Here is a 15,829-nt window from a genome sequence, read left to right as displayed (position 1 = left end):
ACACTCACAAAAATTTTTCAATGCCCCATAATGAAAAAAAAATTTTCACCTACCAGTACTAAAATTCCTTCCTCCTCTTCTTCTTCTTCAGTTGTTAATAACACATAGATATATCGAAATGTCTCACAGAAAGTACGAAGCCCCACGTCACGGGTCCTTAGGATTCTTACCAAGAAAGAGAGCTGCCAAGCATCAAGGTAGAGTTAAATCCTTCCCAAAGGATGTTAAATCTAAGCCAGTTGCTTTAACTGCTTTCTTAGGTTATAAAGCTGGTATGACTACTATTGTTAGAGATTTAGATAGACCAGGTTCTAAGATGCACAAGAGAGAAATCGTTGAAGCTGCCACTGTTGTTGACACTCCACCATTAGTTGTTGTTGGTGTTGTTGGTTATGTTGAAACTCCAAGAGGTTTAAGATCTTTAAGCACTGTTTGGGCTGAACATTTATCTGAAGAAGTTAGAAGAAGATTCTACAAGAACTGGTACAAGTCTAAAAAGAAGGCTTTCACCAAATACTCTGCTAAGTACGCTCAAGATGGTGCTCAAGTTGAAAGAGAATTAGCTAGAATTAAGAAGTATGCTTCTGTTGTTAGAGTTTTAGCTCACACTCAAATTAAGAAGACTCCATTATCTCAAAAGAAGGCTCATTTAGCTGAAATTCAAATCAATGGTGGTTCCGTCTCTGAAAAGGTTGACTGGGCTAGAGAACACTTTGAAAAGACTGTTTCCGTTGACTCTGTTTTCGAACAAAATGAAATGATTGATGTTGTTGCTGTTACCAAGGGTCACGGTTTCGAAGGTGTAACCCACAGATGGGGTACCAAGAAATTACCAAGAAAGACCCATAGAGGTTTAAGAAAGGTTGCTTGTATTGGTGCTTGGCATCCAGCTAATGTTAACTGGACTGTTGCTAGAGCTGGTCAAAACGGTTACCACCACAGAACTTCTATTAACCATAAGGTTTACAGAGTTGGTTCCGGTGAAGATGCTTCTAACGGTGCTACTGAATTTGACAGAACTGAAAAGACCATTAACCCATTAGGTGGTTTCGTTAGATACGGTAACGTTAAAAACGATTTCGTCTTATTAAAGGGTTCTATTCCAGGTACCAGAAAGAGAGTTGTTACTTTAAGAAAATCCTTATACGTTGACACCTCTAGAAGAGCTTTAGAAGAAGTTAACTTGAAATGGATTGATACTGCTTCTAAATTCGGTAAGGGTAGATTCCAAACCCCAGCTGAAAAGCACGCTTTCTTAGGTACTTTAAAGAAAGACTTAGAAAACTAAATTATTTAATCTGATTTAGTTGACTAGTTAAAACTTTAATGGGATGTATATTAAATAATTCTTTATCTTTGTATATCTATTAATTAATCGACATCTACCCTTTTTTAATACTTTACTATACTTTAATGTAGAATGTTGTGTACTTATGTATTGCAGCATGGATTCCGAGCGGCATGGACCTTTTGCTCTCACACACTAAAAAAAATTTAGCCCTCATCTCACATACTCTAGTGAGATTTTTCAGCTATAGTAAATCAGCATTAAACAGCATTCTCTATCTCTAAAGCATATACCGAGGCATGTCTAGTTCAAGACAAAGAGTTCCTCAGGTGAGGAATGCCACGTTACCATCACAGACCACTCCTGAACAAAGATACTGGAGAGGATACGCCAATCCTCAACTTATAAAGGAGAATCATCCTATAACTCATATTCATTTTAATCCTGTATCACCTTATGATTTTGCAGTAGCAAGTTCTACAAGAATTCAAATCTTTTCATCAAAGACTAGACAAGTTATCAAGACATTTTCAAGATTTAAAGATGTAGTATATTCAGGAGAATTTCGTTATGATGGGAAATTATTAGTAGCATCTGATGCTACTGGTTTAGTATCAATTTATGATAGTTATCAACCACGAAATTTATTAGTAAGTTTACACCCTTCAAGTCATCCAACTCATGTAGCTAAATTCCATCCAACTATTGGAAATCAATTAGTTACTGGATCAGATGATAGAATAGTAAGATTTTATGATATATCTCAAACTACTAAAGGTCCAATATTAGAATTTAATGATTCTTATCATGGTGATTATATTAGAAGTGTAAATTTTATACCAGGTAATCCAAATTTACTTGCAACTGGTTGTTATGATGGTATAGTTCGAATCTTTGATACCAGAATATCTTCATCAAATGATCAACAATTAATTACAACTTTTAAACAAAATAATCCAGTAGAAGATGTACTTGCTATATCTCCAACAACTTTAGTAAGTGCTGGAGGTCCTCAAGTTAAAATTTGGGATTTGGCTAGAGGGGCACAAATTCGTGAATTAAATAATTTTACTAAAACAACTACAACTTTGCATAATACCGGTGATAGAGGATTATTGGTAGGATCATTAGATGGTCATGTTAAAATCTTTGATTATACTACTTCAAGTTGGGAAGTTAAATTTGGTTGGAAATTTGGTAGTGGAGGTGTATTAAGTTGTGCTGTATCTCCTGGAGCAAATAATCATAAACATTTTGTAACTGGTTTAACTTCTGGTTTAATATCTATACGTACAAGAAAAACTGAACCTAAAGTTGTACAAGGTGTTAAACAAGAAAGATCTAATGCTTATAATAGAATGATGAAAGGTAAAGATTATTTGGGAGAAGAAGAACATCGAATAATTCAAACCAGCAGTGCTCAAACCAAAAAGCTTAGACAATTTGAAAAACATTTGAATGCATTTAGATGGACAGAAGCATTAGATAGTGCATTTGCTTCTGGATTACCTAAAGAACAAACCATTACTGTACTTAATGAATTGAAAAAGAGAGGTAAGATAAGAATATCTTTATACGGTAGAGATGAAATTTCTTTATTACCAATCTTACAATGGTTTATTCGTAATTTAGATGATGTCAGATCCTTCAATTTAATCTCTGATTATATTGCTGTCATTTTGGAAATGTATGGATCTCTCATTGATAAGAGTGTTGTTCTTGAAGAATGCTTTTCCAATTTATTGAAGAGAGTTAATGTTGAAATCAAAAAATGTAAGGAAGCCAACGAGATAGGAGGTATGTTGGAATTACTTACCGTATAATTAGCATAGTATATATACATTGTAATATAGAAATATCCTTTTATAAATTCGGGCCCTACCATCTTCTTCTTTTCTTTTTCTTCTTTCTTTCAGCTATCACTGCATCCTTAGCTTCAACTATCTGGCGACAATGATCAGAACAGAACCATTTAAGTTTCCCAGTAGAGTATTTTAGTGCATCTACTCTATTCAATAATCCTACACATTTATAATGAAACCATTCACCATTTGGACATGATTCCTCGTTATCACATGCTATCATCTCACCAAATGACCCCTGCTTACAGAAACAGTATGATTGTGGCTCTTCTTCCTCTTCTACTAAGGGTAATTCTTCAGCTATCTCTTCTATTACTACAGGTTTTTGATGAGTCTTCTGCTTGACAGTCTTAACATTATTCGATCTTTTGTTATCTGGCTTGGTGGGCTTTTGTATCTTCGAAGGTATTTTGAGTAGTATTTTTAATCCAGATGGAGCTGAGGGGGTTTTCTTCCTCTTGGCAGCCTCTTTAATGAGTCTAGCCTGTTCCTTTAATGCTTCTTGCTGAGAGATCAACGGATGTTGTCTGTAATGTTGATCAAGTTGCTTTCTCAAATTCTCTAGATCTTCGTGGTTATCTCGGATTTGGTTAGATCGAGATTCATATAATTGTTGTAGTTGTTGGAGTTCATCAGTAAGCACGATCTTATGAGTTATTAGTTGATTATTGAGGGCTTGTATTTCACTAATGGATTCAACTGTAAATCGATTTATTTCAAACTTCAATTGTATCATGTGATTCACCAATGTTCGTTGAAGATCTTTGGCCTCTATTGGGATGGTTTGCAATTGCTCAAGTAATTGATCTAGTCTCATCTTCCGTTTGTTTATTTGTATATTACATGATTGTACTAGCCATAACGATCGTATGACATCACAAGGAAGATGGTCGATAGTGGATATGAATGAGTTCTGGAGTGACGATGAGTTCAGTACCACCACATTCATGTTGGTAGTGAAGTTAATGGCTGCAATATGGAGGTTTATGCGTTGTTATGGTACTTATGATTTTATTATTGTTTGTGGTCGGATTTTGTGAAGTTTTATAGAAATACTCAAATCCGGTCTGCGTAACGTGACTTTGTGTAGTCGGAACTCTTCTGATACTAGACTAATAACCTGAATTAAATAAGTTAAGCAATTAAATTGAGTATGGTGGTCTCAAATCTGTAACCTGATAAATCCCTGCCTGGACTTTAGGAAGTTCCAAGATATTTCAGAGAAATATACTCTAGTAGTTATTACTTTTATAAAGAATATTACTTGGAAAAAGAACAATTCTTGGTATAATTTTCTTTCTATGCCTTCATCTTTTCTTATATTATTCATCTTCAGACACTTTCACAGCCCTTCACCTCCTCTGACCCCAATAAATGGAACAAGGATTGTTTCGTTAATAAATACTGTAGTAGTTAACTGATTTCTTGGCGATGCTCAATGAACTCATGTTACAAAATATAAATAGCCGCACCTTTTTTGCAATCAAAAGGTTTGAATAATTATTTCAATAATCAACACTTGCAATGGTTTACTATGTTAGACATACCCATTCTCATGGGGGCCATGATGATCACGATGAAGATGAAGAACTTGTTTGTTCCTCTGGTAATGATTATAATGGTGAGATGTTAGGAGCTAGAATTTCCTCTATATTTGTTATCTTAGCAGCTTCTGCTATTGGATGTTACTTCCCATTGATTGCAAAAAGATATAAATTTTTAAAAATCCCTGATTGGTTCTTTTTTGTAACAAGATTTATTGGTAGTGGTGTTATTATTGGTACAGGTTTTGTTCACTTATTGGTTGAGTCAAGACATGCTCTTACCAATCCTTGTTTAGGAGAATTTCTGGAATACGCATGGACGGAAGCTATTGCTTTAATGGGAATATTCGTCATGTTTTTAATTCATATATTTGGACGTAAAAAATTAGAAAACATTTATGGGCATTCAAGTATTCTGATGGAACAAAGTTCTACAGAATCTAATGAAAAGGGTGAAGAACATATTGTTCAAAATGTTGAAGAAGAAAGTAAAACAGATTACTTGAGAATTATGAATGTTTCACTTTTAGAATTGGGAATTGTCCTTCATTCGATTTTTGTTGGTTTGACATTAGCTGTTACTGGTAGTGAGTTCAAAACTTTATACATTGCTATTGTATTTCATCAATTCCTTGAAGGTGTAGGTTTAGGTTCAAGATTTGCAATGTATAGATGGCCTCCCAAAAAGACTTATTTACCTTGGGTATTATCATTAGTTTTCACTTTGAGCACTCCAATATCTACTTCAATTGGTCTTGGTCTTAGAAATACTTATCCACCTGGTTCTAGGACTGCTCTCTACATTACTGGAGTTTTTGATGCTTTCTGTGCTGGAATTATGATTTACAGTAGCTTGGTAGATTTAATTTCCCACGATTTCTTCTATTCTGATGAGTTTGACTACAAGAACAAATTCAAGAAAGTATTATTTGGCTACGGTCTTCTTGCTATTGGTGTTCTTATTACTGCTTATATAGGTAAATACGCATGAAATAACTATAAAGAATATCTAAACCCTTTATTCTCAAAGTCAGTCAAACCCTTAAATCCATCTAAGATAGCTTGTTCTGCTTTCTCGTTATCATAACCACCTTGTTCTTCATTCTTTTTCTTATTTCTATACATTAATAAAACTCTTAACAAAATTGCAATGACCATAATTCCAACATAGCAAATGATTAATCCTACCATACCACTTACATACTTGGGTGCTTGCCTGGCAAAGAAAATATTTGCACCAATAATATTCCCAGTAGCATATAAAGTAAACCATATCCCATTAGAAATGGTTTTCTTTGAAAATCCGGATACGTTGGCATTTAACAAGATCCAACATAAAATGACTGGACCACCAATTATGAATTGTAAAAATGTGCAACCAACTAAAGCCCATTTATGCTCCATAGAGATGGTATGAATCCCAACAAGACCAGCCAAAGGAGGAATGCAAATACAGAATAATACTATACATCGGGAATTTTTAACATTAAAAATGACAAATCCAGCAGCTGCTACAACGACAAGTTCAATTGCCCCCGTTGGAAGCTGTAAAGCAGTAGCATTCAATCCACTAAAGCCATAACCTCTTATGAGAGAAGAAGCAAAATTAGATACACCCCCATTTACGATTCCACAAGCAAGACCCACGAATGCTATCATCCATACTCCAACATCACAAAGAGCTTCAACAACTTGATACTTTTTGAAATGAGAATCCTTTATACCTTGATTATTCGAGGCGACTTCTCTCACTAATACTGCTCTTTCTTCTTCAGTTAGAAATTTAGCCTTGTCCGGTGAATCAGGACAAAACCAAAGAAAAACGAAAGACCATGCCAAATTCAATAAGCCAATAACCAAAAAGATAAGTTTCCAAGATTCCAATTTTGCCAGAGTTACGTGACCCAAACCAAAACCTAGAAGGGCCCCAAGCATTGTAGCCACACCGTTGAAAGAAAGGAAAATACACATTCTAATAGGTTGATCTTTGACGGTATAAAATGATCCACATATAAGCATGCATGAAGGACTTATCAGGGCTTCGAACATTCCAAGAATGAATCTTATAACCAAAGCTCCACCATAATTCTTTAATCCAATATGTCCTATAAGAATAATTGACCAAGTAAAAATTAAAAAGCCAGTATATTTAGCTACGGGAACTCTTTGAATAATATAATTGCCAGGTAGAGCCCAGAAAAGGTATCCAAAATTAAAAATTGCAGCCACCCATGAGTAACGTTGGCCAACTAAATTTAAATCGTCTACCATGGAATACGCAGAAGCATAATTAAGGGAAAGTTTATCAAGAAATTGAAGAGTATAAGTAATGCATAATAAAGGTATAATTCTCATATCAACTTTTCTTAATACTTTCTTTCTAATTATTTGTTCTTCTTCATCAGTCAAATTTTTGGCTTGTTCATAAAGTTCAAACCCCACAATTTCATCTTCATTTATTTCCTGGATAAAACTCTTCACTGATATTTTAGGATGTTTAATGGTTTCAGTTTCTCCAGTAATTCTACTGGCTGTAGATCCAAAATCCACCAAAGCTTCGGATTTTTCTACTGAATTTTTCATAATTAATGTTACTTATGTGGGATTTGAAAAATGTCAAAAATGTCAAAAATGTCAAAAATGTTTGAAAGAAAGAGAAAGATTTGGAGAATTAAATAGAGACTTTAAATAATGACTAGTTCTAACTTTATCTCTTAGCGGGAACACGTACCGAATGGGGAAATTGCTTCGCATGAGATAGCCGCAAAAATTCTTGGTAGTCTAATGATAAGGTTTTATGACTTAGGCTACTAACCAATAAAGATCTTTGGCCGGATTACGCACGCCGATAAGAGGGGCAATATAAGCTAACTAATTCAGCTAATTACTTGACTACTTCCTCTAGTACTTTATTACATGATATGCAACTAACCTGATAATGGCATAATTGCTAGAGGGGGAAACTTCTGCATATCGTTTCCAACTTCAAAAAAACGCAGCCCCTTCCGTTTACGGTATATTTTCCGCGGCATCACTATAATTGCGTTCTCTATTCGATCTATTGATCGACTGTTTATTTACAAGCTATTTACAGGTAAATTATACATACTGAATCTTCATCATTCGTATTCGAAGACTACTTCATCTTCGATAAAATCCACTTTACTTAATTTAATTTCATCTGAACTTAAAACAGATCCAACTTTAATGGTACCATTGTCAAACTCTTCTATTAATCTAGGAGAAACATTAAGAGTACAACGTAAATGACTAAAATCTTCTGCTATAACTAGAATAGAATCTGCAATTTTGGGATTTCCTTGAATTAAGAGTCGGAAATTAAATGGTTGTTTTAATTCAGCAATTTCCTTTAGGAATATTCCTTCCCAAAATCGTGACGATAAAAATTGAAAAGCTCTATTCATAGTATCACCATTCTGTAAAGAATTTGAAATAAATCGGAGGTTCTTATTATCTATGAGGGTATCTGAGCTTACACCTGATTTCCGTAATAAATACTCTCCAAGTTTCCAATGATTTACCATATCAACAAATCTTCTTAAAGGAGATGTCACATGAGAATAATAATCAATTGCAAGTGCTTCATGCCTTATTGCTTCAGTATTTAATTTTGCTCCTACCATAACTAAACGAGATTTATATACATCCTCGAGTGAAGTTTCCCCTTTACTTTCAAGTAATTCTTTCAATTCTTTAGTTAACTTTGCAGGTAAATTAAGATCTTGACCTCTATATATATAACCAATTGAGTTATCATGAGCAAACTTTGCCGCTGAGTAGTTGGCAAAAATCATGAGATTAGTAACTAACAAAGTCGATTTAGGCTCATCTCCTGATTCATTTGTTAACATGATTACTTTATCTGATTTACCTAGACTTAATTGTCTTGAATCATCAACGGATGGTGCTTCAGTAACTTCTGATTTTTGAACAACTTTAACATTAGTCCTTAGCCTTCCAAATTGAATAGATCCTCTACTCTTACCCAATAATTTAGATATGTTATATAATTTAAACAAATTATCAAAGTTAACGTCATCCGACTTGTTTTCTTTAAAGTTTGCTAATTTAGTCTCGTCATTAAGTAATTTATTGACATTGTCATAGGTGAAATTTTGAGGAAAGTTTCTAACCTTCATGAATTTAATATCAATTGATTCATCAAGTTGGTTTCGAATCGTTTGTAGAACAGATTCTTCATCCTTAGCTGCACTATCAGGATCATTCAAGTATTGTTCAATACAGTTATCAATTAACTTTTTATCCAATTTATATTGAACTGTGAATGTATTCAATGGAACTCCATCGACTCCAAGTTCACAAAACAGGGAAATAATCTTAGGAAGCATCATATGAGCAGTATCTGGAGTATAAGTTGTTGAAGTTTTCGAGAATGCAATTAAACTAATGATAGATTCAGGTTTTAATAAAGCAGTTGGATTTGCTACATGAACAGATATAACATATTTATTATTATCTTCATGAATGGAAACTCCATCATCTACTTCATAAGCATCTTCTTCATCAATACAATAAACGGGTATATCACCAAAATCTTCTCTAATGGCTTGTAAAGGATCAGACTTATAACCATCATCAAATGTAAGAGTACCTTCTTCAGTAGTAGGATCACCAAAAGATTCTAAAGAAGTGATTTCCATAGGATTAGTAGTAGATGATTCCTTATTAAGTTGTTGAGGACGAACAAGATCTTCTTGACTAAGATTTTGTTCAAGATATTTATAATATTGACCAGCTAAATCAGACAGTAAACTTATACCACTTCCAGGTAAATTCATATGTCTTGACCATAAACTTGGATCTTCATATGGTTGAGATAAAGCACCTATTTCACTCAATATCATATAAATTCTAGCTCTTGAGTATTCATACTTATACTCAATAGTAGTCTGTTTAGAATTATGAGATGAAGATTCATCAATTAATCTAATGACTGAAACTATAGCAGTTTCAAGAGCTGGATCACTGGTGAAATTACCAACGACATAATCTTTAAATAATTTAATAACAGAATCATAATGTTCTGGTTTCTGAGGATTCTTACCTTGCATAAGTTTAAAATAATATTGCGCAAATAATTTATCACCCTGTTCATACTTTAAATAATTCATGATCTTTTGAATAATTCCTATATTAGTAATAGGTAATATTGATACATTAAGTGGAGTAAAACCTGCTCTTGGTATATCAATACTCCAAAGTCTTGCTTGCTTTCTGAGTGATAAGATAGTCGATAAGAAGGTAGCTATTGGATAACTTTTACTATCAAAATCCACAATCTCCTTTAATTCTTTACCTAATACTGAAACTGAACTTTCATAAGTTGAAGTATCATCCAATTTAATAAAATTCTCATTTTGCATATAATATAAAAGTTCAAACATACTAATAGATCTTGGAACACTTATAAGATCATCATTTTGATCATATTGTAATTTTTTATGTAATATATCCAACTTTTTACCAACTTCTGTCATTTCATCAAATGATCGAATAGATATATCAGTTAATGCTTGAGCATATAATTCACGAGCAGCTAAGGGAACATGATATGTATTGACACTACTATCGGTTAAAAGTTGAGATGTAGCTTGAGCCACTAAGAAATCATCATCATTGGCAGTTCCCCATGAATCACCTTCAGAATTTAAATCATCATCATTATAATCCTTTCTTAAAGATTCAGGTAAAGAATCTTGTGATCTAGAAAATCTTTCATCTACCATACCAATTGGAGCAATGTGTAAATGTTTGGTTTCTAATTGAACTAAACTTTCTATAAGTTTATGATATTGTTTAGGTATGACTTGAGGAAATCTTACTATAACACTAGCTTTACTTGCATGAACTATTTCACCTAACCTATCAATGAATGTATATGCATGATTATTAAGACTATCGGGACGTTTGATTACAAGATAATATTTGACACTATCATTATTTAATGTAACAACATCACCTACATCTATGGTTTCATAAACTACTTGTGGCAGTATAGTTGCAGAAGTTATAAATCCCAGAATCTTTTTCTTGAAGTAGGAGTATCTCTCATCCTCTGGTACTGATTTATCCATCTCTATTTCACTAGTGATTTCATTAAACTTTTCGAGCCATCTCTGGGAAGGCTCTTGCCAACGTTTCTCCATTCTCATTTCAACATCCTGGGAGATCTGTCTATATAAGATCTTATTATTAAGATTTAAATTCAACCGTTTGTTTTCGGGATTGAAGAACTGCAATGGGGTTTTGGATCTAGTGCCGGCTACAATTTTCTTTATAGATTCTATATCCTCTTCAAAAATTTTAGCTTCTGCTTCTGCTTCTGCTTCAGCTTGAGCTGGAGATTCAGACTCACGCCTTTTGGACATTTTCATAATCTCCATAATTTCCGTAACATTACCAGATGATATTTCTGTATTCAGTTGTACTCTGGTATTCGACGCTAAGCCTTGCAAGTCACGTAACTCCGAGAATATAGACTCAAAGTTTTCCTTCGACTCATCTAGCTTTGATTGAGGATATGGACTCCGACTTCTGTTAGGAAACTGGGACGACTTAGGAGTGTGATTCTTGGACTTCTTGTAAGGATTCACCGAGTACAACCGCACTGCACACAGATACGGTACTGCCCTCAGAGCCACTCTTACTCTTAACATGTTTATAGTGGTTATAGTAACAAATAAGTTAAAATCAGTAGTTGCATCTCATTGAAAAATTAATATTTTTGGGTTGGGTTGTGATTCGCACGTGACTGAAAAATTAAGATATAATCATAGAAAGCGAACAATGTCACAGCCTTCCCAATTCGGCAGCCAACATCGCAACGCGCGCAATATGCCAAACATAAACAAAAGCCAAAGCCAAAGCTGGAGATACTGAAATTGGTAATTGAACGGTGATAGGGGACTAAGATGAAAGTTGAAGAGCTCATAATTGATGGGTTTAAATCGTATGCCACCCGGACGGTGATTTCTGGGTGGGATCATCAATTTAACGCCATCACGGGACTTAATGGATCAGGCAAATCAAATATACTTGATGCTATATGTTTTGTATTGGGGATCGCATCAATGACTACGGTAAGAGCATCTAATTTACAAGATTTAATATATAAAAGAGGTCAAGCAGGAGTCACTAAAGCAAGTGTAACTATAGTATTTAATAATTCTGAAATTTCCAAATCTCCTATTGGATTTGAAAATTGTTTAACTATAAGTGTTACAAGACAAGTTATATTAGGAGGTAGTTCAAAATATTTAATTAATGGTCATAAAGCTCAACAACAAACTGTACTTAATTTATTTCAATCAGTTCAATTAAATATTAATAATCCTAATTTTCTAATTATGCAGGGAAAGATTACTAAAGTATTAAATATGAAACCAGCAGAAATCTTATCATTAATTGAAGAAGCTGCTGGAACAAGAACTTTTGAAGAACGGAAAGATAAAGCTCAAAAGACTATGGCTAAGAAGGAAGCTAAATTAATTGAAATTAGAGCGTTATTAAAGGAAGAGATCGAACCAAAATTGGATAAGTTAAGAAGTGATAAGAGAAATTTTGTAGAATTTCAACAAATTCAAATTGATCTTGAAAAATTATCAAGAATAACTACGGCTCATGATTATTTAAGTTTATCACGAAATTTTACTAATCATTCTAATTTTTTAAATGAAAGTCAATCGAAAGTTATCGATTTAAATAATGAAATGGGGAAGTTAGAACAAGAAATTACTAATTTAAATGAAGATTTAAATCAAGTTAAGACTAGGCGAGAAAAGGAATTAGATAGTGATGGGAAACTTAAAGCATTAGAAGAATCAGAAACAAACTTATCTAATGAAATAGCTAGATTAACTACATCTAAAGATATTACTGAAGATAATATAAAGGATGAAATAACTAAAAGGAATAAACTTGAACAACAAATTCAAGAGATTCAATCTTTATTAGATAATAGTGCTGATATGTATTCTGATTTCGAATCCAAATTCAATCAATCCACTAATGAATTGAATGATTTGAAAGAAGAATTTAATAAAAAGGAAGATTTATTATCTTCTTTATCTACTGGGATGTCATCCAGTGGTGCTGTAAGTTCAGGTTATACTTCACAATTAAATGAAGCTAAAGAAAAATTGAATTCTGGTAAAAATTTCATAAAGACTTCAACCATGAAAATTTCTCATCTTGAAGCTCAAGTAAAGAGTGATTCAATTAAATTACAAAAGGCCAAACAAGAAAATGAATCATTATTAAAAGATATCCAACAGTATAAGAATGAAATAGCATTAAATGAAATAAAAGTAGCTAAGAAATTAGGATTTATGCCAAGTGTAATGAGTAGATTAAGAGAAGAAGAATTAAAATTAAGTAAAGAATCTCAGAAATTAAATAATGAACTTAATTATGTTAAACGAGATGTGGGGAATAATATAGATTTTAATTATTCTAGACCTTCTCAACAATTTAATGATAATTCAGTTAGAGGTTTAGTATCTCAATTATTTGAATTACCTGATAGTTCATTTGAAAAGGCTTTAGCATTACAAGTATGTGCTGGTGGAAGACTTTATAATGTTGTAGTTGATGATTCAGATACTGCATCTCAATTATTAGAAAGAGGACAATTAAAAAGAAGAGTTACTATAATTCCATTAGATAAAATTAATGCCCATTCTATTGATGATGGTATCACTCAATATGCTAAGAAATTAACTCCTAATAAAGTTGAATTGGCTATAAATTTAATTAATTTTGATCAAGAATTATTAAAGGCCATGGAATATATCTTTGGAACAACCTTTATTTGTAATGATCCAAATACCGCTAAAACCATAACTTTTGATCCTAAAATTAGAGCTAGATCCATCACTATAGAAGGTGATGTTTATGATCCCGAGGGGAATCTTTCAGGAGGATCTCGAAGAAATGATTCATCCACATTAATTAAGATTCAACAGTATAATAAGATCTTTGGTAAACTTAAACAAGTTAATAAAAGTCTTTATGCTCTTAAAGAAGAAATAGCATATAAACAAAGATTACTTGATAGTACTAAGGAATTAAGTAATGAAATCTATTTAAAGAAGCATGAATTAGAATTATTAGAAAAGAAATTGAGTAGTAATCCTTCATCGATGATTTTAAAGCAGAATGAAGCCAATGAACTGGAGATTCGTCAATTAAATGAACAAATTAAGGAAGAAGAAGCTAATTGTATTAAGTACCAACAAGAAATTCAAGCTATTGAAAAGGATATTAAAGAGTTTAGTAATGATAAGGGATCTAAGATTAAGGATTTAAAGAAAGAGGTGGATCAATTAAAGAAGTTGGTCAATAAGAAACAATTGGAATTAGATGATCAAACTGAGAAGTATCAAAGTTTACAAATTGAAAATGAACAACAAAAATCAGAGTTGATTAACATTAAAGAGTCTATAGCTAATTTGATACAATCTAGTCAAGAATTGGTTGAGAAAAGAAGTTCAATTGATAATCAAATTGAAGAACTAGGAGATAAATTGGCTGTAGTAAAAGTTGAATTGGAAGAAGAAAGAGCTAATTTGTTAGGATTAGATGAAGAGATTAATGAATTAAACTTGATGATCAAAAGTAAAGCTGATCTCATTAATGAGTATAAGTTGCAAATACAAAAATTAACTCATGAATTAGAGAAATCAGGTTCTATAACCAAGAATTTAAAGACACGATTAGATGCATTAATTAAAGAGAATGAATGGGTAACCGATACTCAAGTATTGAACAATATCATTGAGACTAATCCCAACATTAATTTGGATGAATCTCGAGAACAATTGGGGGTATTGGAAGAGAAATTTACAAGTATGAGACGGAAAGTTAATCCTAATATTATGAGTATGATTGATAATGTAGAGAAGAAAGAATCATCTTTAAAACAAATGGTGAAAACCATTGAACGTGATAAGAATAAGATTGTCGGTACTATTGATAAGTTGAATGGTTATAAACGAGATACATTAAATACAACTTATCAAAAGGTATCGATGGACTTTGGACAAATCTTTGCCGATTTATTACCAGGATCATATGCTAAATTAGTACCAGTAAATATTATGGATGTAACTCAAGGACTTGAAGTTAAGGTTAAATTAGGAGAGGTATGGAAGGAAAGTTTGGTTGAATTATCGGGAGGTCAAAGATCATTGATTGCGTTATCATTAATTATGGCCTTATTACAATTTAAACCAGCGCCCATGTATATTCTTGATGAAGTTGATGCAGCATTAGATTTATCTCATACTCAGAATATTGGACATTTAATTAAGACTCGATTTAAGGGATCTCAATTTATTGTTGTGTCATTGAAAGAGGGAATGTTTACTAATGCTAATCGAGTATTTAGAACGAGATTTCAAGATGGTACATCTGTTGTTTCTGTTATGTAGGTAGTTATAGAAGGGAGAATATAGATTTCACACTAAATTAACTGTACTCACTAGAAATCGCTGATCATAGTGTGATCCTCACTCTACTACTCTACGATACCCATATACTTCTCACCGTCACTCATCATTCTCTTACGATATTCTCATACGATAATTCTCGCTTTTACTCGCACATGTTGTGTATAGCTTACTCTACGCATACTATAATCTACGGTATAGTTTTCTAGACTAATGCTATGCTTTACAGTATAGTACTACACACAATAATCTACCGTATAGTAGTCTACACATATGATGTACTTATAGTAGTCTACACATATGCTGTACTCATAGTAGTCTACACATATGCAGTACTCATACCTATACCATTATAGTATGCTACTATAGTATGTCATAGTAGTATAGTGGTAGTACAGTTAGCATAGTTAGCATAGTAATAGTACACTCATAGTACACTCATAGTACACTCATAGTACACTCATAGTACACTCATAGTACACTCATAGTACACTCATAGTACACTCATAGTAGTGTAGGCAGAGAACAATAGTACTCTGACACACACATATACTACACAGCCACTCATCTTCTACACTACAGTATTCTATACTCTATCCTATACTCTATACCAGTCTCTGCACTACTATACCATACTATACTACA

The 15,829-nt window shown here is 32.9% G+C and overlaps 7 protein-coding genes across 7 annotated transcripts; 4 read left to right on the top strand and 3 right to left on the bottom strand. All coding sequences in view use genetic code 12, as the record gives it.

The window, feature by feature from the left end:
- The first annotated feature begins 89 nt into the window (after window positions 1-89).
- On the top strand, window positions 90-1,396 carry RPL3 (60S ribosomal protein uL3). Its single transcript, XM_064882675.1, has one exon. The coding sequence runs from the start codon at window positions 119-121 to the stop codon at window positions 1,286-1,288; it is 1,170 nt and encodes a 389-aa protein (XP_064736039.1). The 5' UTR covers window positions 90-118; the 3' UTR covers window positions 1,289-1,396.
- Window positions 1,397-1,417: 21 nt separating this feature from the next.
- Window positions 1,418-3,139, top strand: UTP15 (snoRNA-binding rRNA-processing protein). The gene has a single exon (XM_064885101.1). It carries the CDS (start codon window positions 1,588-1,590, stop codon window positions 3,109-3,111), a length of 1,524 nt encoding a protein of 507 aa, XP_064736038.1. The 5' UTR covers window positions 1,418-1,587; the 3' UTR covers window positions 3,112-3,139.
- On the bottom strand, window positions 3,139-4,222 carry RJT21DRAFT_57838 (uncharacterized protein). Its single transcript, XM_064885102.1, has one exon. The coding sequence runs from the start codon at window positions 4,097-4,099 to the stop codon at window positions 3,167-3,169; it is 933 nt and encodes a 310-aa protein (XP_064736037.1). The 5' UTR covers window positions 4,100-4,222; the 3' UTR covers window positions 3,139-3,166.
- A 412-nt stretch (window positions 4,223-4,634) lies between these two features.
- RJT21DRAFT_100093 (Zinc/iron permease) lies at window positions 4,635-5,685 on the top strand (the record flags this gene model as incomplete). Its single annotated transcript, XM_064879705.1, has 1 exon — window positions 4,635-5,685. Exon 1 carries the CDS (start codon window positions 4,675-4,677, stop codon window positions 5,683-5,685), a length of 1,011 nt encoding a protein of 336 aa, XP_064736036.1. The 5' UTR covers window positions 4,635-4,674.
- On the bottom strand, window positions 5,635-7,305 carry DAL7 (Dal7p). The gene has a single exon (XM_064882674.1). The coding sequence runs from the start codon at window positions 7,275-7,277 to the stop codon at window positions 5,691-5,693; it is 1,587 nt and encodes a 528-aa protein (XP_064736035.1). The 5' UTR covers window positions 7,278-7,305; the 3' UTR covers window positions 5,635-5,690.
- Window positions 7,306-7,626: 321 nt separating this feature from the next.
- Window positions 7,627-11,400, bottom strand: MSU1 (Msu1p). The gene has a single exon (XM_064882673.1). It carries the CDS (start codon window positions 11,390-11,392, stop codon window positions 7,814-7,816), a length of 3,579 nt encoding a protein of 1,192 aa, XP_064736034.1. The 5' UTR covers window positions 11,393-11,400; the 3' UTR covers window positions 7,627-7,813.
- A 247-nt stretch (window positions 11,401-11,647) lies between these two features.
- On the top strand, window positions 11,648-15,166 carry SMC2 (condensin subunit; the record flags this gene model as incomplete). Its single annotated transcript, XM_064885609.1, has 1 exon — window positions 11,648-15,166. One exon carries the CDS (start codon window positions 11,648-11,650, stop codon window positions 15,164-15,166), a length of 3,519 nt encoding a protein of 1,172 aa, XP_064736033.1.
- Window positions 15,167-15,829: the final 663 nt, after the last annotated feature.

Source organism: Scheffersomyces amazonensis (genome assembly GCF_036850825.1).
Source record: "Scheffersomyces amazonensis strain UFMG-HMD-26.3 chromosome Unknown RJT21scaffold_8, whole genome shotgun sequence".
Classification (NCBI taxonomy): domain Eukaryota; kingdom Fungi; phylum Ascomycota; class Pichiomycetes; order Serinales; family Debaryomycetaceae; genus Scheffersomyces; species Scheffersomyces amazonensis.
The sequence above is the reverse complement of the archived record's forward strand: the minus strand, read 5'-3'. Positions and strand labels throughout refer to the sequence as shown.